Genomic DNA, 15,820 nt, shown 5'->3' on the forward strand with positions numbered 1-15,820 from the left:
GACAAACATTCTACTGACTGGGCTACATCCCCGTCCCCATATTGTTTTTGAGATGGTTTCTGCTGTTTCCCATGCTAGCCGCAAACCCCGAGTCTCAAATAATTCTCTCAAGTGAATATCACTTTACTTGACTCTAAAACAACTATTAATGAATCTGTGTCCCAGTTTTCTCATGTGCATGTGCTGTGTGCATAGCTAGAGCAGGTTTCTCATGTGTTGTGTGCATAGCTAGAGCAGGTTTCTCATGTGCATGTGCTGTGTGCATGGCTAGAGCAGGTTTCTCATGTGCTGTGTGCATAGCTAGAGCAGGTTTCTCATGTGCATGTGCTGTGTGCATGGCTAGAGCAGGTTTCTAATGTGCTGTGTGCATAGCTAGAGCAGGTTTCTCATGTGCATGTGCTGTGTGCATAGCTAGAGCAGGTTTCTCATGTGCATGTGCTATGTGCATAGCTAGAGGTTTCTCATGTGCATGTGCTATGTGCATAGCTAGAGCAGGTTTCTCATGTGCATGTGCTGTGTGCATAGCTAGAGGTTTCTCATGTGCATGTGCTGTGTGCATAGCTAGAGCAGGTTTCTCATGTGCATGTGCTGTGTGCATAGCTAGAGCAGCCTCTCTCCTGTGGCTAGCAGCTGCCCTAGCAGCCAGTGGTGATTCCCCAAGGGAGGAGGTGGAAGACCTGGGCAGATTGGCAGAGTTGTCTTTTAGGAGCCAGTTGCTGTGAGCTTGCTGGTGGACACAGTGCAGGATGCAGGCTTTGGCAAGAGGGCTGGCGGTAGGGGTCCAGGCTTTGGAGGTGAGGCATGTCGTGTGTTTGTGCACGTCTTCATGTATGTGTGTGTACAACATGCACACAAGCCTGGTGCCCACCAAAGCCAGAGAGGGGTTTGGTTCTCACGGCTGGGAGCTGCCTGGCGATGGTGCCAGAACTAGGCAGTAGCTGCAGGTGTCTCTGCCACTGAGTCCCCAGCCTTCGACCACTCACGGTGGGGGGCGGAGTCAGGAGAAGGAAAACTCAAAGACAACAACTATGGCCCAACACAGAGGCACCTCCGTTCCTGGAAGACAGGAGTTTCACCACTTAATCTTCCCAGATGGTGAACTTTCTGTACTCCTCCTTCAGGAGATGAAAGAAGCCCTCTCTCTTTGCTCCCCCCCCCCATCCCTGTTACTGCAGTTTATTGAGCCCCACCCTAAGGGGCTGTGGAAGTCAACTCTCCTTCTGGAAGCCTGACTGGTGGTCTCGAGGCTGAGGGCTCCCTCCCCCTCTGGTTTCTCTAGATCACGGTATCTCAGTGCTCCCCACCCCTGCCCACATTTGTCTTCCATGGTTGAGACTTCCTCAGGCTGTGGTGGTGTCAGCAGGCCACGGGAGGCCATGGGAGGCCACGGGAGGGCAGGGGGGGGGGGGGGGTGTGTGTGTGGGAGCGGAGCGGGGTGGAGGGAGGCTGTGTTTCTCTATCTGCTTCTGCCACCCCAGTCAGTCCTCTGGAATCCCACAGCTCCTGAGACAGAGCAGTGAAAATGAACACTCAACAGCACAAACATCAACGACCAGGGCTTCTCCAGGACCCAGCAGGGTCAGATGTGGTTATCAGAAAGGCTCAGCCACAGCTCAGGGTCACATAAGGTCAGGACAGGAATGTGGAGCCTGGGGCTCCTTGGGAAAGCAGCCCCACAGACCAGGAAGATGAACCAGATAAGCTCCAGCTGTTTATTACAAAATAATAATCACTCCATATACAAAAGATACCCAAACCCCTGGTACAGTCATGGTGGCTGTACCCCCAGAGCCCTCCCTTAAGCGGAAGGTCTCAGATTCTAAGGTCTCCAGAGAGGAGGGCATTGTAGCGGGCAGGTGTGAGGGGCAGGTAGGCACCCACTTCCTGGTCTAGGACATAGAGAGGGTCTGGCAGCACGCTGGGGTCAAACCCCTCATTCGCCATTCGAACCTTCTGCTGTTTGAAGGTCTCCGTAGTGGCCAGAGACTCCTGGGGAGAGAAGGGAGTTTTCAAAGAGAGCTGGAAGAAAAGCACTTTGTCCGTTTAGTGCGGGCCTGCACCGGCCAGAAGGGCACAGCCTTGTTTGCATGCTGAACACATACACACAACATAGTAAGGTGAGGGCCAGAGAGAAAAGAGTGAGAAGCCTGAAGGAGGGGCTAAGAAGGGGACAGCCCAGTCAGCAAAGCAGGAAGGAAGACCTGGAGTCGGTCAACAGGACCTGTGAAGAACGCTGGGAGAAGAAGCAGGCGGGATCACCTCTGGAATTCACTGGTCAATCTACCCTAACTGGCAAGCACGCAAGCCAACTAGGGACCCTGCCTCAAAGGAGGTGGCTGGCGACCCTGAGGCTAACAGCCAAAGCTGTCCTCTGGCTTACACACATTTTTACACACACACATACACACACACACACACACACACACACACACACACACACGAAGACCAAAAGAGAGGGGAGGAGAAGCATGTCTAGCAAGGGGCAAGTGTCCTCTTCCTTTCTTTTCCTGGAGTGTCCTGCCTTGGATTCCTTTGTGGAATTTTTCTTTAATATTTATTTATTTATTACGTATACAATATTCTGTCTGTGTGTATGCCTGTAGGTCAGAAGAGGGCACCAGACCCCATTACAGATGGTTGTGAGCCACCATGTGGTTGCTGGGAATTGAACTCAGGACCTTTGGAAGAGCAGGCAATGCTTTTAAGCGCTGAGCCATCTCTCCAGCCCCATTTGTGGAGTTTAAAAAGACAAGATCTCCTGAGTAAGTTGGGAGTGTGGGGATCATAGGGGAGGAGGGGAGAAAGGGAAAGGAGCAGAAAAAATATATAGTTCAATAAAAACAATAAACAAAAAAAGAAAACAGCAAGAGTTGAGATATAAAAACAGAACCACTAACAGTGGCAGACACGTGGGTGGGGGTTGGGACAGGAGTGGCTGGTTACCTGGAGCCTGAGGAATCGAGGTCGTGCATATGGTGGCAAGTTCTCAGAAACGTGGGCATAGAGCTGAACAAGGTCCAAAGCCTGTGGGGGTCGCAGGGCCAAGGCTGCCATGCCAGCCCTGCCTTCGTGCCCTAGTGGGTGGGAGACACGGAAGCTCTTCTAGTCCCTGTGACTGAGCAGGGCTGTGTGCGGTGTTCAGGGTCCTCCCCGCCCCCCACACTGGGTACCTGGCACACTGACTCCATAAACGTTCACCTCCTGCAGGAAGTCCAAGGCCTCCAAGACTTTGGCTACTTCCGTAGTGGCCACATTCTCCCCCTTCCACCTGTTGAAGACAGAGACATGGAGAAGGGTTAAGGGCTTAGAATTCTGCTGAGGAGACAAAGAGGTCAGGGAAGAAGGCTGCTGCCAAGCCTGAGAAAGAGGTGGGGCTGGACGTGGGGTGAGGTGGGAGGCATAGCGCTGGCTTTCTCAGGTCTGAATCACTGAGTTTGGAAGTCTGGGAAGACTGGAAAGTTACAGATACCTGAAGGTGTCTCCCGTACGATCATGGAAATGAAGAAAGCCTTGCTTATCACAGACCAAGAGGTCCCCAGTATTAAAGAAAACGTCCCCAGGCCAGAAGACATCCTTCAGCAGCTTCCCCTGGGCCAGTTCTGGAGCCCCAGCGTAGCCCAGAAAAGGGGACTGCTGGCTCACCGGGGCCACCAATAGCCCTGGCTCACCTGGAAAAATTCTGAGGTCAGGAGTGAGTTACCCAATGTCACCCAGACCTCCAGGCCCCACCCCGCTTCAGCTGCCAAGTCCAACCTTGCCTGCCAGCTTCACCCCAACCCAAGTACAAACCTGGAGCTGTGGCCATACAACGCCCCTGGGCATTCCGAACAGGCTCCCCTGTCAGGACATCGTATCGAATCACGGAGAAGGGGAAGAGGTGCTGGGGAAGAGGAGAGCCACGCTGGGCCACCAGCTTCAGGAGCCTGCCTTCTCACTTCCCCTGCTGCTCTGAGGGCTCTCATGTCCCTTCTGCCTCTCACCTTGTACAGCCAGGACGCGCGCCCCACGGCACCCTGTTGTCCCGTGTAGTTGAAAGTAGCCACGTTGCCCTCTGTCATTCCGTATGTCTCCAGGATCTGCAGAGGCCCAAAGCGCCGCACGAAACGCTCCCAGGTATCCGGGCGCAGCCCACTGCCCACTGCCAGTCGGACCTTGTGGCCATGTTCTGCCTGGCTCTGGGATGAGCGAGAGAAACAGGGCTGCAGCATCAAGCTTCCGGGTCCCTCCCTCCATTGTGCTTTCTCTGCTCCGGCAGGCTACTGGCACGTCCTGGCTTCCTCTCTCCAGCGTCTCCCACTGTCTGGCCTGCTCTGTCACCTACTCACCGGGGGCTGGTTGACGAGGTATCGGCACAACTCCCCAATGTACTGGAATACTGTCACACCGTGCTTCTGGCAATCTTCCCAGAACTGGCTAGCTGAGAACCTGGGCTTGAGTACGACCGTGGCACCTGCCAGAAAAGGGAGAGAAGGTCAAGAGATGACCCTAAGCACCTCTGCTCCCTGGGAAGGACTTGCCCTAAGAACAGTGGATGAGCTGGGCAGTGGTGGCACGCATCTTTAATCCTTGCACTTGGGAGGCAGAGGCAGGCGGATCTTTATGAGTTTGAGGCCAGCCTGGTCTACGAGAGCTAGTTCCAGGACAGGCTGGTGGACGAATCTTTCCCCACTTGCCCCTAGTGAGGCTAACACTCCTTACGGACTGACACAGCCCTTTTCTTTGTCCCCCCGCCGAAGTCTGGGTCTGGGCACTGTGTGGCCTCCATACCGGCTCAGCCTGTGGTCCCGAGCGGATAACGTTTCCTGCCATCCACCAGGAGTTCCTCCCGGCAAGGCAGGCATAGGAGGTCCTTCAGCACTTGCTGAAGTGGCTCTCAGCCAGTGGGTCGCATCCCAGATGTTTACATCATGATTCATAACAGTAGCGACATTACAGTTATGAAGTAGCAATGAAATCATTTTATGGCTTGGTGGGGGAGGTCACCACGACATGCGGAACTGTATTAAAGGGCACAGCATTAGGAAGGTTGGGGACCCCTGTGCTAGAGGAATATGTGAGGGAGACTGACCAATGCCCAAGCAGCCCACGATGCCCAGCAGGGAGCCAGACATGTGGTACAGTGGGAGCGCGAGGTAGATCACATCTTCCTGGTGAGCTCCACACAGCTGGTAGAACCCCTGGCATTGCAGGACCTTCAGGTGACTGATGCGAGCAGCCTTGGGCAGGCCTGAAGGGTGGCAAAGAGGGGCACAGTCAGGTGAGGAGTCCCATGTCCTGGAAAACTGGGTAGCTTGGGGAGTGGAAGGAGTGGAACTGCCTGGGATGGTGGCCAGAGTAACCTGAAAGTCCTCTCCCTAGACCTTCCCAGCTCTGCTTTGGCATCTCACCAGTAGTCCCAGAGGTAAAGATGTACAGGCAGGTGTCCATTATGCTCTGGGGGGCAGAGAGGTACCCAGGCACTGGCTCATCCACTTGGGCTGCAGCCTCGGACAGCAAATTGCTGATTCCAGCAAGATGAGCTTCGGGGCCGGTGGCCCACAGGTGGAGCCCCATGGCTCTCAGGGCGGGCAGATCGGGCTCCAGGGACTCCAGGAACTCTACAAGGATGGGCAGATAGAGCATCATTGCTCTCCAGCTACCCTAAACTCTTCAGCACCGTTGGCTTGCTCTCTGTCCCTCTAGGGTGAGGGTGACACTATGGGTATCCCATCCATGTTGCGCCTGGGACCTGTAATCCGACGGCCTGGGAATCCTTTGGATTCAGCACCATTCTTTCCCAGACCCGGGGCCTCTTTTTCTTACTCACTTCGGGAACTCGGTCCGGGACCAGACCCGCCCCCTCTGGCTCCCCAGTCCTACCTGAGGCCAGCACGAGCGCGCTCGCATGGCAGCTGCGGAGGCAATGCAGCAGGGGCCCTCGGCGGAGGGCGGTGGGCACGAAGGCCGTGCGCATGCCGGCTTTGGCCAGTCCGAACCAAAGCCATAGGAATTCCGGGCCCGCCGGGAGGAGCAGCGCCACAGTCGCCCCGGGTGCCAGAGGGGGTGCGGTCGTCCCTCCTCTAGTCTCCCGGTCTCCGGCCGCAGGCGCCGCGCCTGCGCCTTCCTCGGTGCTGCGGGTGCCCGAGTCGCCGCGGCCCCCGGCCCAGCCGCGTGCGCGCAGGAAGGCGCGAGCAGCCCGGTTGCTCTCACGCTCGGCGTCCGCGTAGCTGAAGCGCCGAGCTCCGTGAATGAGGAAGGTGTGCGTCGGGCGCTCCCGGGCCAGGTGCGCGAGGCGCCAGGCCAAGCTGCAGCCGCCCTCGGGGCTCTCTGGGTCTGCGGCCGCTGCGGTCAGCGCACGATCTCGAAGGGCCCTTTTGCAGCGGAGGGCGCGCACTGTGAAGGCCAGGTCGGCCGGCAGCCAGCGCAACTGAGGCCAGAGGTCCAACTTCAGCAGCAGAGGCAGCAGCAAGAGTAGGGGCAGCAGCAACAGGAGGGCCGCCATGGTGCCCTCTTCCTCTGGTCTGCCCCTGCGGCTAGCATACACTCCGGGTGGTCCCTCCTCAAACACTGATCTCCGTCGGGTTCCGAGAACGCTGTCTCCGGGAGCTGGAGCGTGGCGCGCGTGCGCTGGCACCGGCCCTTCCCACCCAGCTTCTGCGGTGTAGCGCGGGAGCCAGGAGTGGGGGGGGGGGCAGCTAGGCCCTCCCCCACAGCCCAGGCTCCGCCCTAGGCGCACTCGCTCTGGAATTTGACTGCTGGTGGCTAGCAGCCTGTTGGGTCTGAAGTGGTACCTACCCTCAACCCCAGAGCCAGGCATTTTCAGGGCCATCTAAGCTATCGGCTGGTTGAAGGAGTCCTGGTTCAGAAGCCAGGGCGTGTCTGTCATTCTTGGTGGTTCTTTATCACCCGTGATGGGATGGTACCATTGCTCTCTTTCCAAGGAGACTAAATAATTTGGACCCCGGCCTGTTCAGTTCTGCAAGCCCAGGCAGGACGTTCAGCTACCAGCAGCAGTAGCAACCCCAGGGAATGGGTGGGGGCCTGAGAGTTAAGTAGGGGAGAGGTGGAGGCCAGACTGTCAGAGTTTTGGAAGGAGGCCCTCCATTTTAGGCAAGGATACAATAATTGGGACCAGCAAGCAAATGCTTCCCATCCTGGTTTTAATGGGTGCAGTGGAAAATGGGGATGGGAGGAGGAAGAAAGAGGCCTCTGGTGGTTGAGTCTAAAAAGGAGTAGTGGCTTTAAAGGAGCACAGACGCTTGGGAGTCTAGGCTGAATCAAGGGAAGCATATGCACTAAACTGTCTGCACACCCCTCCACTGGAAGCACGGCCTGCCTGGGAAGATTCTTCTCTGCGGCTACATGGTGACATCAGTGGTCAGACCAGGAGGAGGGTCTCCTGACCCTGGTATTAGAACTTTAGTCCTCTCTCCTTCAAAACTCAGCGTGGAACATCCTTCCCTGCTCGCTTAGAAAGCACACACTAACAAAGCGGAGGACAAATACTAGCTTTTGGACAATTTGGAATGAAATGTGTGGAGCACGTGCATGCTTGCATGTGAGCGCATGTGTATACATGGGTGGTCTCCATGAATGATCCTCCCAGAACTCTCTCCACCTCACTCAGTTAACTCACTCCTGAACCCCGAGCTCACCAATACTGAGTGTAGCTGGCTAGCCACCTTACTGCCCTCGAGCTCTGGGATCACGGGTAGGCTACCACATCCACCTAGCATTGACATGGGTTCTGGGGCCGGAACACTGGTCCTCAGGCTTGTATGCCAAGTGCGGATCTACTGAACCATCTCCTCCCCTGCACCCTCCAAAAGATGAAGTTCCTGAGAAGCAATAGGCAAGGCCATCCTGTGGGGAGTTGGTGCCAGCATCAGCTTCTGAGTGGAAAGGTCAGATGCCTGACTCACACTTTTAGTGGAAGGGCAGCCAAGTCCCTCCTGTAGACGTTGTGTTGGGGGAAGGGGAAGGCACAAGTAGAGGCATCAAATTAAACAGACGCACCTATCCACAGGTGAACACAGATAACGCAGGCTCAAAAGATGCTCTGGCTTGCTTCATTATCACTTAAAAACAATTTTAAAACTCGATTATCTTTGCCAAAAGAAAAAGCAAAAACAGAACCACAGAAATCAGGCCATTTGATAGTTCTGAGGAACTTGCCTCTGGGACTCCCCTGGGCTCTGGCTCAGCTTGAAGTGCCAATGCTGGGCCAACCCAAGCATCCCAGGTGCAGCAAGAGGCGCTCACGCTGTTGTCAGGTTCTTTTCTGATGGCTGTGGCATCTGTCCAGATGGGCACTGCCCACGCCACACTGGTGTACAGACCACCGTGCACTACAAGTCTGTTCAGAACAAATGCAGACTGAAGGGAAGCAGGACGCCATTCACGCCGCACTTCTGTCAGCCTAGCTTCTTGGTCCAGCAGCCTCTTGATTGCTCCCTTCTCTGTCCAAATGGCTCTTTGGAGACGGGGGGAGGAGCCAAAGGCTAAGGACTTCCGCCATGATCTGGTTTTGCAGCCTCCGGCTGCTGTGAGAACCTACCAGTGGAGCAGCAGTGAAGGGGATGAAAAGAGCTGGAGGCCCTGAGGGGAGGAAGGGTGGGGCTGCAGGGAAGTTTCTCAGGCTGGGCCACAGGAAGCAGCTCGGTCCTCCCCCAAGTGAGGGGGCTAGGAAGGGTATACCCTTGCCTCTCTCAGGCTGGGGTGGGGTGGGAACACCAGGCCTCAGTCACTGTCTGAGCCCACGGCAGAGGAACCTTTTCGTTTCCGTTTGGTGGGCTTGGGCTTCGTATCTTCTTCCTCCTGGAAGAAATGAGGGGCAGGAGGCAATTACCAGCCTGGCAGTGGCTGGCCACACCTCACCATTCCCATTACTCCCCGCCTCCTGCACACTGGCTGCGGGTCTCACCGAGGCACTGCTGGAGCCCGACTCTTCCTCAGCATTGGGGGGCTGTGCGGCATTCTTTCGACTTCGAGGGCTGGACAGAGCTGCCTTCCTCCGGCTCTTGGGTGGCTTAGTGGAAGAGTCCTCATATTCCTCCGCCAGGGAGAAGAGGTCACTGAACCTAAGAGGAACGTGCTTCCTGAGATGAGCAGCCTACTCAGACCCCTCACCATGTTCTCAGCACCAAACCCAGTCTGTTTCTCAACCCCACGGTTTGACCCCAGGAGACCTCTTCCCCCCACCACTTTCCACGGCCCAGGTAGAAGGAACCTCACTTCATCTTGTGGGCTTCATCACAGCTGGCCTGGACATGCTGCAGCGCCTGCAGGATTGGTGTCTGGCTAAAAACTACAGAAGGGAGACAAGGGGAGCTCAGTTAATGTCAGGAGGCTTACTACACAGCACCAAAAGCTTTTCTCCTTCAGGTTTGAACAGTGGTCTTGGTATCTCATCCCTGACCCCTGACTGGCTGGAGGGGATTTGAACCAGGGCAGCACCGCCCCCAAAATAGCCAGAGAAAAGGGAGCAGGACGGGAGGCGGCATACAGTTCTGCTTGGTGTTGGCGAGGTTGAGTCTCAGGTTGTCCAGGTGCTCCAGGATCTGCTCCAGGGTCAGCTGGGCCAGCTTGCTGCTAGAGCTCCTGAGGCTGTATGGGGAGGCAGAGAATCAAACACTCTGCACTCCACTGGGGTCCCTCTCTACGTCAGAGGCAATCCTAAAGCACCCAGGGCTAGGGAGGGCTCAGGGGGTGTGGTCCTGTGTTAGATGTCACCCACAAACCAGGCTGGTATAGCACCCCGGGCAGCAGTCGCTGGGATGCACAGGAGGCAGGGACTGCGCCCACGCTACCTCTGCCTCTTGCGGGGAAGGCTGTTGTTCTTGATGAGCAGGGCCTTGATGTGCTCAGCCAGCAGCTCGTCGTGCTTCATGCACCAGTGCCTCAGGATGCTGGTGGTAAACTGGTCGTCGGGATGGCAGGGCCTGCTCAGCACCATCTTCACCATCTCCTCACTGGGCCTAGGAAGGAAAGCAAGCTGGGTGTCATGTATACAGAGCTGCCTGACCTCGAGAACAGCTACATCTCTCTCCAAACCCCGACCTCCTTGCTCCTGTGGCTTCCTCCTCTCACATCCCTCTCCCCCTTCTCTTTGGGCCAAGGAATTCCTGGTATCATTCTTTGCAGAAGCTACATGAGAAGTGAGATTGCCTCACTTCTGTGCTGGTAGGAGACATGAGGTATAATGAGAATGAGCCCTGACTCTCCCCAGGGCAGGTGGGTGAAGCCCCAAGAAGCAAAGGGGCACAGCATGCTTAACACGCCCTTTAGCCCTGTTCTGCTATAGCCTTAGGCCAGCTTAGCATCCAGCCTGAGGGAGATGAGAGGCTATATCACCACTTTCTCTAGGGTCTCAGGCAAGACAAGATTAAGACAAGAAGGTTGTAATGCCCAGACAGGGGCAGAAGAATCAACAGCTGAGTGACCTCTGGCCACAAAATTAAGAGAACCCTGTCTCTTAACCAAAACAAAAACAGATAAAAGCAAAAACATAGGAAGAGGCACTTGACTGTTGCCTCATTTGTCCAAGGAGCTGCCAGCGGTGCAGCTAAGATGGAATGGAGACCTTCTGCCTCTACCACTACAGCTCTGCCAAGCAATGTGATGGCTCCAGCTGGCTCTCCTGTTAGGATGATGAGGGCGGGTGTGGTCCCTCACCCCTGATTCTTCCCTTTTAATGGACCTGTGCCAGTCTGAGGAGTGTAGGTAAGAAAACAGGTGTGTCCAGTCCCGACCTCCCACCTCTGAGGGCAGCGCAGGGAGCTGCTTGTTTTTAAGTCATACAGAGGAGGGCAGGGAGAGGAGGAGGGCAGGGAGAGGAGGAGGGCAGGGAGAGGAGGAGGAGGGCAGGGAGAGGAGGAGGGCAGGGAGAGGAGGAGGAGGGCAGGGAGAGGAGGAGGGCAGGGAGAGGAGGAGGAGGGCAGGGAGAGGAGGAGGAGGGCAGGGAGAGGAGGAGGAGGAGGGCAGGGAGAGGAGGAGGGCAGGGAGAGGCAGATGGCCATAGCACGAAAGCAGGACCAAAGGCGCAAAGCCTGTGCCTCAGTATCTCTTGGAATGTTGGGACCTGGAGCCACCTGGTTTGGAACTCACTTCTCTCTTCGCAGCTGAAGCAGGAGACAGGACAGGGCCTCTGGGTGCTCTGTGGGAGGAGAGGTTGTTCAAGGAACGTATCACTTCAGGAGTTAACACGAGCAGTTAGCACCTCTCCTACCCCAGCCAACCACCAGAACAGAAGACAGCCTTGTTCCAGGAGCCAGGAAGAACCAGGGCCTCGCTCAGCAGTCTGGAGCTGCTGAGGCCTGGTGCCCTACTCACAGAAGGCTCACCTTCCTCTAGCCTGTGGCCCGGTCCTACTCACCCTTGTATTTGAGGTGCTGCAGGATGGGGATAATGGTCTCCAAGGGGATGTTATGGGCCAGGAAGAGCTGCCAGGCACAGTACTGCTCAAATGTTTCCCAGTCTAGGCTCTGAACTGGAAGAGATGGAAGAAACTCCTGTCTGCCTGCTGTCTCTCTCATATATACACGATTGATACACTCACTAGTAGAACCCCAACAGATGGAGCTAAAATCTAGATCCTTTCTCTTCCCAGACAACACTGACTGCTACCAAGGGCTAGAGAGGTGAGGGTAAGGACCCTTGATCAGGAGACATGGCGTTCTACCTCTCAATGTTCTATGCCCAGCACAACTTTTCTGTCACTGTTGAAGAGCTGAGGCCCCTTTCCTCTCAGGCACCGGAAGAGCTGGTTACTTACTGAGGATGTTGAGCACCGAGTCCTTCCGAAACATGACCAGGTTCCCCATCATCACGTGGCACACCAGCTCCTGGAGCTGGAAGAGAAAACATCAGACCCATTAGCTCTACGAGAGGCCAAAGGCTAGGAGAGAAAGGCGTGACACACAGTTTGGAAGGGTTTGTACAGCAACAGGTTTGTAGGGGAACAACAGGCCTGTTATGGAAAAACTCCCCACACCCTGATATAAAGGAAAGGAGCCACCTCTGTCTAGCCTGAAGTGAGAAGACCCTGGAGGCTCTGACCTGGCGTGGATGGGGAAAGACATAAGAGGGATCCTCAGTGCTATGTCCCTCTGAGTGGACATGAGTAGAAATGAGACCCAGGACAGCCAGGGCTACACAGAGAAAGCCTGTCTCAAAAAACCGGGGGGAGAGGGGGCAGTGCACAGAAGTTACAATCTCTAGGAGTCCTGTGCATGGAGAAATGGCCCAAACATTTTTTTTTTTTTTTTTTTTTTTTTTTGGTTTTTCGAGACAGGGTTTCTCTGTGGCTTTGGAGCCTGTCCTGGAACTAGCTCTTGTAGACCAGGCTGGTCTCGAACTCACAGAGATCCGCCTGCCTCTGCCTCCCGAGTGCTGGGATTAAAGGCGTGCGCCACCACCGCCCGGCTGGCCCAAACATTTTTATTTTGAGCCAAAGAGAAGGCCAGGCAAGAGCAAAACACATATGTATGAGCGTGTACACATGCATCCTCTTGCCCACCCTCAGCTTTCTCTGTGCAAACAGGAACTTCCAGAGAACATGGAGAAATACCAGCTTCTTTCTTGGGCTTTGCTTTCCCTTCCTGGCCCTAATGGCCTGAAGGGCACCCACATGCAGTGGGAGGCAGAATGCCTGAGGGGTGTGAGCTCTCATGTACAGACTTAGAGAAGCCAAAGCCCAGAGCTCACCTGTGCGGAGTCAATAACAGCCACGATCATGTTCAGCAGCTCCCCACTCCTCAAGGTCTCATCTGGAAACTAGACAGAGAAAGAAAGAAAGGTGATTTGGGCAGGAAGGTGGGCTGGACCCCCGGCTTCCATCTAGCCTGCCCCACCCTTATCACAGACTATGGTTCTGGTCCAGCACAGAAGCTATCGGCTACAAATCTGGAATCTAAGCCTTGTTTCAGTATCTGTGTAAAAAAGGCATGGGGGGCTGGGAGATGAAGCCAAAGCTGACGGAGACAGGACACAATGCCAATTCTGTGGGGGTGTAATTAGCCAACCTCTGCGTGCCTGGCAATGGACAGACCCAACCTGAACAGTCTCAGCCACAACGTTAGAGGCCATGTCTGGGGATGGGTGAGGTCCCCATGTAGAGAGAGGGAACAGGGAGGGGTGCCACCTGTACCCTCCTCCCTCCAGGCCTGGCGGTGATCACAGTTCCTCCTGCTATGCCCACACCCTGAGCCCTCATTTCCCTCTTCCTGGGAACTTCTGCCAAGAGGAGGAAGAGCTCATCTCTCCTCCTGTATCCAGCTCTGAGACCTTGTCAACAGGGAAATGAAACTGGGTCTCTACTAGAGAAGCGCTGGCCTCTTAATCATCAGAGAAGCTTGGGAGATACGAACAGGGATCTCTCTGGTTCACACCTGTGCTGGCCCAGAAGACACAGTTAAACCTGAGAATCCAAGTGAATAGGGAAAGGCTGCAGCTCACATTACAGTTGAGAAAAGCTTCAACAGGTGGAAGGAGACAGCCATGTATGGGAAGCAGTGACCACTTATGTCAGTGGGTGCATAGACACTAACTCAAGTTGCACTTGGGAGGCTGAGGTGGGGGACTGCCCATTAGTCTATAGTCAGCCTGGGCTTCATAGTGAATTTTAAGCCAGTCATGGCTACAGAATGAGACTGTCTCAAAAAAACAAATGAGGGTCTATTGAGGTGGGGTCTCCTGTGAGCCCTGTACTGCTGCCATCTTCCACCCCACATGGACCCTGTGGAGATACTGACCTCTGTGTAGACGGACGGTGTGTGGAGATACTGACCTCTGTGTAGATGGACGGTGTGAGGTGGCACAGCAGACGTACATCGTCCTCTTGGCAAGCCTTCATGTCCATCATTAGGCAGGTGTGCAGGTCACCCAGCTGGGTAGCCTGGGCAAATGACTCGTACAGGTTCATCTTCCCTGCCGCAGCTTTGCTACAAAACCAGTCAGATCTAAGCCAGCAGTGCAACCAAGCACCAGGGAGGTGCCTGTTCTACCCTACAAGCTGTGCTTAGGGACCCCACATGGCTCCTTGCCTTCACCAAGAGTTCAGCAATTTTGGGGCCAGGAGACACTTTTCTTCCCCCAATGCTAGCCTTTGTTTTCTTATTTGAGACAGGGTCCCACTGTATATCCCTGGCTGACCTTGAAGTTATGGAGATCTACTTGCCTCCTCCTTCCAAAGAATAGCTAGTATTAAAAGTGTGTGCCACTATGCCCAGCTTCCCCAATGCTCTGACCACCAGCAGTGACTGTACTGACCCCCCAGAGAAGAGGGAAGGGCTCCTGTCAAGCTGGAGAAGTAGCAGCTAACACCATGTACAAAGCCAAAGTTGAAACTGAGGCTTAAATGTAAGAGTTAAAGCATGTGTCACTCAGACGAAACTCATGAAGCTGGGTGCGGTAGCAAATGTCTATAATCACAGCACTCAGGAGGATGAGGCAGGAGGATCTTTGGAGGTTCCAAGAACTGACTCAAAATGAAGCCAAACAAACAATAAGAACTCTAAGTAGGCCAGTCAGTACTTGTGAGGTGAAGGCAGGAGGATCAGGAGTTCAAGGCTATCCTTGGCAAAGCAACTTCAACAATGAGACCATCTTAAAAAACAAAACAAGCTGGGCATCGTGGTGCACACCTTTAATCCCAGCCCTCAGGAAGAAAGGCAGGCAGATCTCTGAGATCAAGGCTAGCCTTGTCTACACAGCGAGCTCTAGGACAGCCAGGCTACTCCTGAGTCTACACAGAGAAACTTTGTCTTCGGGGGAAAAAAAAAAGGGGCCGGAGAGATGGCTCAGTGGTTAAAGAGACTCAGATTCAATTCCCAACACCTACATGGCAGTTCACAACTGTCTGTAACTCCAGTTCCAGGGGATCTGACACCTTCATATAGACATACACGAAGGGAAAACACCAATGCATATACAACAGGAACAAAGAGATAATTTGAAAATGTCTAAAAAAGGCTGGGTGATGGTGGTGCACACCTGTAATCCCAGAACTCAGAAGGCAGAGGCAGGCGGATCTGTGTGAGTTTGAAACCAGTCTGGTCTACAGAGCGAGTCCCAGGACAGTCAGGCCTGCTACACCTAGAAACTCTGTCTCAGCAAACCTGAGCAGTGGATCTCATGTAGCTAAGGCTGGCCTGGCCTGGAATTTTTTTTTTTTTTTTTTTTTGGTAAATGGTCTTCTTTATTATATAAGCTTTTATTTTTTTAAAATATTTATTTATTTGTTATGTATACAATATTCTGTCTCTGTGTATGTCTGCAGCCCAGAAGAGGGCACCAGACCTCATTACAGATGGTTGTGAGCCACCATGTGGTTGCCGGGAATTGAACTCAGGACCTTTGGAAGAGCAGGCAATGCTCTTAACCACTGAGCCATCTCTCCAGCCCTGGCCTGGAATTCTTGCTTCCACCTCCAAAGTGCTAAGACTTTGTTTAGACCTTGAGGAACTAAGGGATTCACGATCTGACGGCCAGAGAAATTTCCTGGAGCCTGGAGCCTAGCTAGAGGCACTGGGTCCTGTATTCACAAGATTTGCTCCTGGCCCTTCCCTGTCACATTCTCTTTTTGGCTGTTCTGAGCTGAACAGCTTCCTCGGCCACTTGCCCATGATGCCTGCTGCTACAAAGTCCACATGCCTGTGATACCCGTGGCTACATTGTCCACATGCCCGCGATACCCGCCACTACAATGTCCACATGCCCGCGATACCCGCCACTACAATGTCCACATGCCCGCGATACCTGCAGCTACAATGTCCACATGCCCGCGATACCCGCAGCTACAATGTCCACATGCCCGCGATACCTGCAGCTACAATGTCCACAT

The 15,820-nt window shown here is 54.4% G+C and overlaps 2 protein-coding genes across 4 annotated transcripts in view; both read right to left on the bottom strand.

Moving 5' to 3' along the window:
* Positions 1–1,698: 1,698 nt before the first annotated feature.
* Slc27a3 (solute carrier family 27 member 3) lies at positions 1,699–6,611 on the bottom strand. 2 transcript variants are annotated; one of them, XM_038311535.1, is made up of 10 exons: positions 5,860–6,611; positions 5,388–5,597; positions 5,069–5,227; positions 4,326–4,450; positions 3,981–4,175; positions 3,790–3,880; positions 3,470–3,479; positions 3,171–3,268; positions 2,944–3,074; positions 1,699–1,989 (listed from the first exon to the last, which is right to left on the bottom strand). In XM_038311535.1, exons 1-10 carry the CDS (start codon positions 6,479–6,481, stop codon positions 1,813–1,815), a joined length of 1,818 nt encoding a protein of 605 aa, XP_038167463.1. In that variant the 5' UTR covers positions 6,482–6,611; the 3' UTR covers positions 1,699–1,812. The 2 variants fall into 2 exon arrangements, with proteins under 2 accessions (XP_038167463.1, XP_038167462.1); XM_038311534.1 differs by having other exon boundaries at positions 3,470–3,668.
* Positions 6,612–8,032: 1,421 nt separating this feature from the next.
* The window catches only part of Ints3 (integrator complex subunit 3), a 41,695-nt gene continuing 33,907 nt past the window's right edge, over positions 8,033–15,820 (bottom strand). Inside the window, exons 21-31 of one of the 2 annotated variants that reach the window (XM_038311598.2) lie at positions 13,766–13,919; positions 12,685–12,753; positions 11,753–11,828; positions 11,354–11,467; positions 11,086–11,134; positions 9,789–9,956; positions 9,485–9,585; positions 9,214–9,286; positions 8,903–9,059; positions 8,683–8,796; positions 8,033–8,532 (exon numbers count right to left, since the gene is read on the bottom strand). In XM_038311598.2, the coding sequence (XP_038167526.1) occupies positions 8,719–8,796; positions 8,903–9,059; positions 9,214–9,286; positions 9,485–9,585; positions 9,789–9,956; positions 11,086–11,134; positions 11,354–11,467; positions 11,753–11,828; positions 12,685–12,753; positions 13,766–13,919 (1,039 nt within the window). In that variant the 3' untranslated portion in view covers positions 8,033–8,532; positions 8,683–8,718. Of the gene's footprint in view, positions 8,797–8,902; positions 9,060–9,213; positions 9,287–9,484; positions 9,586–9,788; positions 9,957–11,085; positions 11,135–11,353; positions 11,468–11,752; positions 11,829–12,684; positions 12,754–13,765; positions 13,920–15,820 lie in introns of both variants that reach the window. The other variant, XM_038311597.2, reaches the window with a different exon arrangement.

Source organism: Arvicola amphibius, chromosome 14 (assembly GCF_903992535.2).
Source record: "Arvicola amphibius chromosome 14, mArvAmp1.2, whole genome shotgun sequence".
Lineage (NCBI taxonomy): Eukaryota > Metazoa > Chordata > Mammalia > Rodentia > Cricetidae > Arvicola > Arvicola amphibius.

Coding starts and splice junctions, on each gene's coding strand:
- Slc27a3 (XM_038311534.1), bottom strand. CDS start 6,481: ATGGCGGCCCTCCTGTTGCTGCTGCCCCTACTCTTGCTGCTGCCTCTG. Junction 4,176..4,325: donor ACCTCGTCAACCAGCCCCCG/GTGAGTAGGTGA, acceptor CGCTCATCCCAG/AGCCAGGCAGAACATGGCCA. Junction 3,881..3,980: donor GCGCGTCCTGGCTGTACAAG/GTGAGAGGCAGA, acceptor CCTCTTCCCCAG/CACCTCTTCCCCTTCTCCGT.